This window comes from Peromyscus eremicus, chromosome 2 (assembly GCF_949786415.1).
Source record: "Peromyscus eremicus chromosome 2, PerEre_H2_v1, whole genome shotgun sequence".
NCBI classification, from domain to species: Eukaryota; Metazoa; Chordata; class Mammalia; order Rodentia; family Cricetidae; genus Peromyscus; species Peromyscus eremicus.
In genome coordinates this window covers 14,968,740-14,979,253 of record NC_081417.1, presented here as the reverse complement: position 1 = coordinate 14,979,253, position 10,514 = coordinate 14,968,740, and the positions used below count along the sequence as shown (strand labels likewise).

Below are 10,514 nucleotides of genomic sequence, written 5' to 3'. Positions count from 1 at the left end.
TGGGGGTGTGTGGTGGAGGGCGAGGAGTGGGGGATGAGAACATAGGAAAATGGGAGGGTCTAGCTGAAACAGGAACAGAGTGGGAGGGCAGGGAGGGAGATTCCATGATAGATGAGGACATCATGGGAATAGGAAGAGGCAGGGTGATGGGGAGGCTCTCAGGAATCCACAGGGATTCCCCACCTTGGTCTGCTGGCAGTGATCCAGAGGGTGCCTGGACTGGTCTACTCTGGTGACCAGTCTAGTGAATACTCTAACCGTCATCACAGAGCCTTTGTCCAGTGACTGATGGAGGCAGATACAGAGATCCACGGCCAGGGACCAGGCTGAGAGCTGGGAATCCAATTGATGAGAGAGAGGAGAGATTCTGCAGGCAGAGGACGTCGAGATCATGATGGGAAGATATGTAGAGATGACCGGCCACACTAGTGGAAGCCCATGAACTGTGGACTGGTGGCTGTGGAGCCCCCATGGGACTGGACTAGGCCCTCTGGATACAGAAGATGGTTATTTGGCTCGAACTGTTTGGGGGGCACCCAGGCAGGGGGATCGGGATCCGTCCCTGGTGCATGGACAGGCTTTTGGGAATCCAGTGCCTCTGGTGTGACGCGTTGCACAGCCTTGGTGCAGTGGAAAGGGGCTTGGACCTGCCTAGGGTCAGTGTCTGCTGACTCCACATGGGAGACCTTGATTTGGGGGATGTCGGGATGTGGGGTGGCTTGGGAGGGAGGGTTGGAGGATGGGAGGAGGGAGGAGGGAGGGATCTATGGATGGTATGTAGAGTAGAAAATTTCTTAACAAAGAAAAATGAAAAAAAAAACTTTAATAAAAAAAATAATAAATGCTTATATTACCAAAAGCAACCTGCAGATTAAATGAAATCTCATTAAAATCCCAATGACATGCTTCACAGAACTAGGAAAAAGAATCCTAAGTCTATCTAGAAGTACAAAGGCCCCAGACAGCTAAAGTGATCCTTATCACAATATATGCTCTCAAAAACACAAAGCCATTATAGACCAGCCAGAAGGGCAGACCACAAACAGTGTATTTACAGCTATTCAATTTTTGGTAAAGCTATCAAAGCCACACTGTAGAGAAAGACAGACTTTTTAACAACAGTGCTGAGGAAATGGGTTTCCATACGTAGAACGGCACTGGACCCATCTCTCTGCACAAAAACCTATGCCAAATCAAGACCTGAAAGTCTGTAAACTACTTCAAGACAGGGGCATGGGCAGCCGTCTTCTTCACAGGGAGCAGTGAACAGAAGGAGCAGCTCCCTAGCACACGCTCGTCCCAGCTCAAGCGCCCACTCCCATCCCTGGCATGCTTTCCCTTCCATAGTGTCCATTTCTAAAAGCAACAACAAGGACAAAGCCCTATGCCCATTAAAGGAAACCACTGCCAGGTGAAGAGATAGCCTGGAGGATGGAAAGTCTCGGCCAACTTCCCGTCAGGAGATTCACATCCAGGATACAAAAAGAACCACAAAAACTAAACAGAAAGAAAAAAAAAATCCCTAAACCATCCCATCAGTAAATGGGCTAATGAACTACACAGACAGTTCTCAAATGAAGAGACAGCCAGTAAACATGGTGGAAAGTGTGCAACAGCCTTAGCCTCAGGGAAATAAGATGGAACTGCTACCACTGGGGGAAGCGCTTCAATCACAGACTCACATGAACAGATGCAGGACAGGGCATCATTAACATTTCATTTTCAACACTGAAGGATATACACAAGAAAGCAAACAACTCAGTTTTTATTGTATTTAAATTAGCATATTTTGAAAAAAGTTTACTATTATAATTCAAATAATTTTGTTAATTTTCACAATTACATTTAATTCCTATATTAATTTTAAGGGGAGAAAGGAATGTTAGGAAGTGTCCTTCATTAGATGGCAGGAGCTTGGTTGGTTATATTCTGGAAGAAGAATGACACATTTTCCCTTATTCTTTCCAGAAATGGGTCTGTAAGATTTAAATGGTCTCCTGAAAAATGCTTCCACTGCTTCAGCTGTGACATGGACAAAGGTCTCAGGGAGCTAGACTTCCGGTGCTGAGGGCCGAGCTGACACGGTCTAGAGGTGACAGGGGTGTCCAATGCGTCATCTGAAATAAGTAAACAATGAGACGCCTGCGGACAGCATGTTCCACAGTGCACAGTGAGTCATATCACGTGTCACATCTGATCACACAGTTCAGGCTACAACAGTCAGTCAGTCATCCTTTTTACAAATATTGATAGGCAATTACTGCGCACTCAATAAGTACCTGGCCTCTGACATACACCAAACCAATAATTTCGCAAAGAAACATTTACCAGTCCACAGTCCGTTATCTAAGCCCTACAAGAGAGAGCCAAGGATGGTGTCACTGTGTGAGCCCTGATCTTGTGTGCATAAGGTCTTGGGTCTATCTCCAGCACCAATAAATAAACCAATTCTTGAAGCCAGATAGGTTTGCAAAAGCAAACATCTGGGTCAGAACTCCATAAATTAAATTCATTAATGCTCTGCAGCAAGCATACTAATAGACTATAAAATGGCTTCCTATGAAATGGGTCATAAAGGCTACTTATGAACTCACCAATTCAAGCAAGATGTCTTTAAAGATTTTTTTTATTCTTTTTTTTTTTTTTTTTTTGGTTTTTCGAGACAGGGTTTCTCTGTGTAGCTTTGCGCCTTTCCTGGGACTTACTTGGTAGCCCAGGCTGGCCTCGAATTCACAGAGATCCGCCTGGCTCTGCCTCCCGAGTGCTAGGATTAAAGGCGTGCGCCACCACCGCCCGGCTTTTTTTATTCTTTTTAATTATGTGGTTTGTGAGTCTGTATGTGGGTATGTGCATGTGAGTGCAGGTGCCCAAGGAGGCCAGAGGCATCACAACCCCTGCAGCCAGAGTTACAGACAGTTGTGAGCCATCCAGTAACACTGTTATCTGACAAATATATACTTGACTGTATGAAAACGAGTTCAGGGCTCTGGATTCAATCTCTAAAACCACAAAAGGAAATGTATGCATATATACGCATATATCTATATTTGTATATATACGTACATCAACTTAATATGTATGTACATTATGTTTTGTTTCTGAGAATTTTATACATAAGTACTGTATTTACACCATTTACACACTTCCAACTCCACCCTTTAAAAAGTTAAAAAGAACTGGACAGTGGTGGCGCATACCTTTAATCTCAGCACTCAGGAGGCAGAGGCAGGCAGATCTCTGAGTTCAAGGCCAGCCTGGTCTACAGATCTACAGGACAGCCAGAGTTACTCAGAGAAACTATCTCAAAAAGTCAAAAAAAAAAAAAAAAAAGTTAAAAAAAAAAGAGTAACTTCTTAAACATCACAATTTTTTTTATCTTTTAAAGATTTTTTTTATTATTTATGTGTGCATGGGTGTCAGGTGAGTATATATGCACACAAGTGGGGGGTACATGTGTACATTTGCACAAAGGCCAGGTGCATAGTCTGTTACATGGTGCCAGGATCCAAACCTCATGATTGTGCAGTGAGTACTCTTCAACAGTACAGTTTACCAAGTGACTGTCCATCCCTGGACACTGCTTACTCATTTCCTTCTTCTCTTCTAGTCCCTGTGAATAGTGTCTAAGTGTAGAGACTGGTCATTTCAGGCTTACTTAAACATCACATGGAGTTCAAGTACTGAGAAGTGCAGTTGCTTCCTCTAAGCACCTCTTAAATAAGTCTTCAAGATTTAAACAAACAATAGGTAATTCTAGTAAGTATAGGATTTTTATGAAATTGTAATAAAATTTAAAACATTTTTCTTACCCGAAGCCACCCTAGCAGGCAGTGAGAGATTGGCCTACATAAGTTAATTTTTTCACAACAGATTCAGAAATAAGAAACCAAAGAGAAAATAAAGTTCTACTGAACACTTTCTCAAACATACACCTAGTGACTGACCCACAACCCAAGGGACAAAGAAAATAATGCAAATGGCAGATATTTGTAAGTCACCCTTTGAGTGTTTCAAAGACACACTTGACCGTACTGTGGTAATGAGATCAACACACACTCACCAGTGTGATCTTTTTCTTCTGTGCACTCACACTCAAGCAGGTCGTGGGTCACACAAGGTGAATTTTCGTGTAACGTGAACAAGTCTTTAAGCTCTTCCACTGAAAACTGGATGTGCTCAGATGACTTGGCCAGGTCTACAACCGCCCCCGAGAGGCCTTGCTTACTGATCTGCCTTTGATAGATCTTCTCCTCTATTGTACCTGGGGAGAAAGCACCCATTAGGTTCCCTTCTTTTGTCTATTATTTGTGTTGGGTAAAACACATTTGCTACTTATTATCTGATAAAAGAATACAGTCCAAGCTGGGCGGTGGTGGCGCACGCCTTTAATCACAGCACTCAGGAGGCAGAGCCAGGCGGATCTCTGTGAGTTCAAGGCCAGCCTGGTCTCCAAAGCGAGTTCCAGGAAAGGCGCAAAGCTACACAGAGAAACTCTGTCTCAAAAAACCAAAAAAAAAAAAAGAATACAGTCCAGATGTTGAAGCACAAACTAACAAAGAAATTTTCTTTTTTGGGGGTGGGGGGTGGGGGGAGGATTTGAGACAGGGTTTCTCTGTGTAGCTTTGTACCTTTCCTGCAAAGAAAATTTTTAAGGGGATACATACTTGTCACCTGAAGGTTTTTTACCTGTAGTCAGGAGTCTGTAAATATGCACAGGGTATTTCTGACCATCTCTCCATACTCTAGACATAGCCTAGACAAAATAAGAATTCTGAGTACAGTAGAAACCAATGGCTCTTGCACATAAGCAATTTGCAGCAATATATTTTACTATAGGGAATTCTGGATTTCACTAATAGCTCAAAAAAACAAAGTGGGGTGCCAGCAAGACGCTCAGCAGGTAAAAGCACCAGCTTGACAATCCCAGTCTGAGGCCTAGGACCTACACTGTAGGACAGAACAGCCCCTGCAAGCTCTCCTCTGGCCTGCACTCACACACCATGGCATGTACTTTACATCTTTGCCCTGGGTTCAGAGAGGGAGGTTGAGCGAACACGCGTGGAGGCACGTGAAGTAGCTGCAGGGGGGTCATGCAACAGTGAGATGGGTATCTTGATAAAACATGACAGCCAAGATGCAAAGAACCAAGCACAGCCTGCGCATGGAGGGTCCAAGCAGCTAATAACTCACCCTGGAAAATTCCTCAAGGCCTCTGCAATCACTTCAGGCTCCCTCTAGTTTAAGTATTAACAGTGATACTGTGCAGTAAAGGGTTGATGTTTAAACCTTGCACACGCCTCTAACTGAAGAGTAACAGCAACAGCACACACAGGGACAGGAGATGCCAGGCTCTCATGCCCTAACTGAAGAGTAACAGCAACAGCACACACAGGGACAGGAGATGCCAGGCTCTCATGCCCTAACTGAAGAGTAACAGCAACAGCACACACAGGGACAGGAGATGCCAGGCTCTCATGCCCTAACTGAAGAGTAACAGCAACAGCACACACAGGGACAGGAGATGCCAGGCTCTCATGCCCTTAATCCATGAAGCCTGTTACTGAGTTCCTCTCATTAACAATGTGTGCATGTGGCTGTCCCTTATCCTTACCTTATCAAAGGGGAAAACCCCACCAGGTACAGGACAATGCCAGCATGCTCGGCCATCAAGTTCTACCACGCAAACTACCTACTGATCTAAAGCTTACAAAAGAAAATCCCTTAACTTGTGAGATAAAGATTTCAAAGAGTGCCACTCCCAAGAGCAACAAACCAGAGGCCACTTAGAGAAGGAATAAAATGCCTGTGTTCTCTCTGTCCACAAGCAGCCTGGGTCCTGAAATCAGGGTTATTCCCTTCTCCTCAACTCCTTCCTCTCCTGGTGAAACTTCAGTTTGTACTCAGTGCAGATTTTATTTCTACAACCACCCTTAACTTTCCTCAGATTGAGTATAATCAGCTTCACATGGTCTGAATCTGACTGACCTCTGGAGGGAAGGAAGACTGAATAAACCCATCAGGCAGTCAATGGAGGCACTTCCTGCCTAGAGAACCAACAAAAACCCTGAACACCAAGCCTCGGGCGAGCTTCCCTGGCTGGCAATGCTCCAGATATCCCGTCACTCCTCAGTGCTGAGTAAGTGCAGTTCACACAGCTCTGAGGGGAGGACGCATGGAGCCTGGTCTCTCCTGGATCTGCCCTACGCATTTGCTGATTTTAGTATCCTTATAAAATAATAACTGTGAGTAGAGCTGCTATCCTCAGTTCTCTGAAGCCTAGTAAATCATAGGGTTGTCTTAGGATCCCATAACAAAAACACCAACTATGGTAAAAATCTATATGTCAAAAACCTTAAACACCCGAAAGTGGACTGTATACTGAAGGAAATCTTGGGCTTCTCCGCAAAGTTTCCTAAAGTAGTTAATGCTATCGCCTTACTGCAGCCTACACAAATCCATCATAGCATCCACAACAGGCTACTGTCATCCCCAGTGGTCCTGCCGTACAGTGTGACGCGAAGCTTGGTTTTGAATTCTCATGTTGGAAGGAGAACAAGCTTCCACTTCAACACATATAGGAAATATGGGCTATTTACATCTGCATGTGGAGATGTTGTGAATATTAAATAGATGGTGAAGGAGAGCACTAAACAGAGTGCCTGATACAAAACAAGAGTCCAGTACCCAACAACTATTTACACATCATCATACTGATTTCCTAGGCAATCATAATGTTGACTTAATGCATAAATATTCCTACCTGGATGTCAGTAGCTGGGTTCCAATCAATATCATAGAGAATTAAGTGGGATCCTCCAATAAGATTAAGTCCCACACCACCAGCTTTTGAACTTAATAAGAAAATAAAATCAGTAGAGTATTTGCTATTGAAACTATCAACAATTTGCTGCCTTTGAGAGACTGGTGTTTGGCCATCAAGTCTTGAACAAGCATATCCATGACGCTTGCATACTTCTTCTAAAATATTCAAGGTTTGTCTGTAATTGGATACCAAAACCACTCTGTCAACAGAAAACAAAGCATTGTTACACAATGTTTAAGGCAGTACTGTGTTTTGTTTTTTAAAGGAAAACAGTAACACCGATATAACAGAAGGAGCGGCCAAGGCAGGTAGAGTTACCAGCAGTTGCTTGCCACCGAGTTGCTGGCCAGCTCAGGTTCTCTGGAAGAGCACTGTGCATGCTCAACCTCGGAGCCATCTCCCTAGTGCAGACACCTTCCAACCTTGCTGGGCTCATCAGAAGGAAGAAGTTTAGAGTGTTGTACACAGAACCCCAGCTCTCACCTCCAGGTGAGCGGTGACTTGTAAAAATTTATCCTTTGGGCCGGGCGGTGGTGGCGCATGCCTTTAATCCCAGCACTCGGGAGGCATAGGCAGGTGGATCTTTGTGAGTTCGAGGCCAGCCTGGTCTACAGAGTGAGATCCAGAAAAGGCACAAAGCTACAGAGAGAAACCCTGTCTCGAAAAACAAAAAAACAAAAATGTATCCTTTGGAAAAAGTAAACCAAATAAACTGAGAGCAGGGATTATAGAGGGATTGTAGTCACAATACCATGAGTGGCTGGGTACAGGGCTTACTTTTCAGTGGGACGCAGTTCATGGATGGCTGCCAGGAGCTGTACCAACACTTGGAGCTTCCCAGACTCGTTCTCAGAGAACTGGAGAGGGTCGTAACCAGCAGGGAGCACAGTCAGCAAGCCTCTGCACAGACTCCTTTCTTCATTTTCATCACAGCTCGAGCTAAGTTCCTTACCCTGTTCAAATGTGAGTCAACACTGGTTCACGTTTACTGTCTTAGGAAGGAAGGAAAATGCTAATCTTACAGAGTAGTCCCTCTACCTGCGAAGCAGATCTTCATAGGTCACATTACCATGCCTCCTGCAGAGTTCCTGGACTTTACCAAACTCTGACATCTCCTTCCTATCAATACTTCTTACTCCATTTCACTGTCCCCTTTCCTCCCTATTACTTTTTTTCTCTGCTCACATCTCCCAAATGACAAACTAAAACAGGCACAACAGTCTCCTGAGTCATAAGCCATATCAGTTTCTTCATAAGAGTAATGATGTCAGCAATAAGCTAACAGAGAAATTTATCTTAGAACAAGTTTTGCTTACAATCTCAGAATGTGGGGTGCAGGATATGCTGATATTGAACCCAAGGCCCTATTTTACTAACAGACTCGGGTTTCTTTCTTCCAATGCCTTAGCTGACAGAGAAACACACACGATTAGACTAGAGTGACTGAATAGCAGTCCCTCTTTAGGAGGAATGGTCAGGACTGGCAGGTCTCGTCACTCTTCCTAGCTCCCCAGGATTCTCTTTTTCTGAAACTTTGTTCAGTCTACACCACTGTCGCCCTGGAAGGCTTCTTCCTTCTGCTATTATCTCAGTTCTAGAAAAGGGCCTGATACAAATCTCAAGTCCTTATAGACCAGCTGGCCTGGAACTCCCTATGTAGACTAAGCTGGCCTTGAACTCAGAGACCTGCCTGCCTCTGCTTCCAGAGCGCTGAGATTAAAGGCGTGCACCACCATACCTGGCCAGTTGTTTTTGTTTTTTCCACACTATTTTCATCTTTGACCTGAGTAATTACTATATACATTTTTAACTCCCCTGGTGTTCATGCATGCTATATGCCTTTTTTTTATTAAACAAATCTTTCTGGGCACATACTTAGTTGTAATTTGGCTATTGGCACATGCACACAAAATACACTTAGGTCAAGTCATTTGATTGAATATCTGTACAACTTGAAGAATCTTTATCAGGTTAGATCCGCATACAATTTGAAAAAGTCTTTACCCAGGGTTTAGTTTAAATATTTGAATATGCTTACACTGTAAAGAATTGATTTGGGGTAGACACACACATTTATATACACCACACACACACATACACACAGAATATGCAAAAACTTTCTAAATTAAGCGATATATTCTGAGCCATCATAATTTCTTCCTTTTAAGGAAAAATTTTTGGCTTCTGTTCTTCCTGGGCTTCATGCCCAAAAGGTTAAATTTTTACCACTGTATATAGAATGTGTTTCTTTAAAAGTTACTTAATAAAATATTATAATCCAGCCTGCTGCAGAGTTACATAAAGCTCACTTCTACAATAAACTAAGTAGATAGGATCCATTGTAGGATGAACTTGGAGAATTCTGTTAGAGCACTCCATTTTTTAAATCTATAATTAATGATCTCATCCATAAGCTAGCACCCACAGTTTTGTTTAGGAATATATTTGGGAACATATTTTGATTTTACTGTTTAAAGAATTTAATAAAAATTTTCCATGGTGAGCTGGAAATACCATTAATGATTATTGTACAACTTCTTTAACCAGGCATTCTGCTAGGTTCTTCCCATAATTCCTTGTTAAAATGTCACAATGATGGCATCATGAAGTAATTATTGGCTCCACATTCAAGATTAAAAAAAAAAAACAATCTCACAGATATACCTTAAGTACCAAATTCACCAAAAGTTAAAAAATTAGAGCAGGGAGTGTTGGTGCATGCCTATAATCCTAGCTGTTGGGAAATAAAGGCAATTAGAATCAGAATTCAGCTACATACGAAATGCAAAGCCAACCTGAGCTGCTTGAGATGCTCTCAGAGCAAAAGAACTATAGGTACAATTTTAAGGAACTGATACCAGTCCTAATCTCAAAAATTCTTACCATGCTGCAGACTGCCTTAAATATGCAAACAGTTGGCTCAACTACGTCATCATTCAAATTCACACCTATAAAAGGAATCTAATTTGGGAAATGTTCTAGAATAAGATTATACACAAATATCTCTGAGTCCCTATCCCCCACCCCCACCCCAAGACAAGATTTCCCTGTGTAGCCCTGGCCATCCCGGAATGTGCCACAAAAGCAGGGATGGAAGCTGAGCACAGTAGTGGGTGCTCCTTGTCCCAACTATTCTCAAGGCTGAAGCGGCAGAGTCACTAGGGCCGGGGAATATAATACCAGCCTGGGCATAACAGCAACACACACCCCTTAACATAGAAAGGGATGACAGTAATAGCACTTATTCCAAATAGTCTGTAAAGAATAAACAAAATAAAACCAGAAAAGCACTTTATTCTTGGTATACAGACACTAATAACTATTAGCTAATACTATTAATAATACTAAAATGTGGTTTTCTCTGGCTGGAAAGTATATAATGATTTTTATTTTTGTTTTGTTTATGTTCTAGATAGAGTCTTACTCTATAGCTCAGGCTGATCTCAAATTCAAAACAATCCTCCTGCCTCAGCCTCCCACATGTGGGTACGACAGGTGTGAGCTCCACACCGATTTTGTTTTTCTTTTTGTGAATTTTCTTTATGCAAAAATCATGTATTACTGTTATAAAAAGAAAAATAAATTATTTTAATGGTAAGTTCAGTATTTGTTAGTATACACAAAACCAAATGACTACATTAACATAAAATAGGAAGGGAGAGACCATGGCAAAGGCTGGAGACATTCTTCA

At 42.6% G+C, this 10,514-nt stretch overlaps 1 protein-coding gene across 1 annotated transcript in view; it reads right to left on the bottom strand.

Moving 5' to 3' along the window:
• Positions 1–1,738: 1,738 nt before the first annotated feature.
• The window catches only part of Rad54b (RAD54 homolog B), an 88,991-nt gene continuing 80,215 nt past the window's right edge, over positions 1,739–10,514 (bottom strand). Inside the window, exons 11-15 of the mRNA XM_059253861.1 lie at positions 7,601–7,776; positions 6,761–7,022; positions 4,687–4,753; positions 4,061–4,261; positions 1,739–2,117 (exon numbers count right to left, since the gene is read on the bottom strand). Coding sequence (XP_059109844.1) covers positions 1,900–2,117; positions 4,061–4,261; positions 4,687–4,753; positions 6,761–7,022; positions 7,601–7,776 — 924 coding nt within the window. The 3' untranslated portion in view covers positions 1,739–1,899. The remainder of the gene's footprint in view (positions 2,118–4,060; positions 4,262–4,686; positions 4,754–6,760; positions 7,023–7,600; positions 7,777–10,514) is intronic.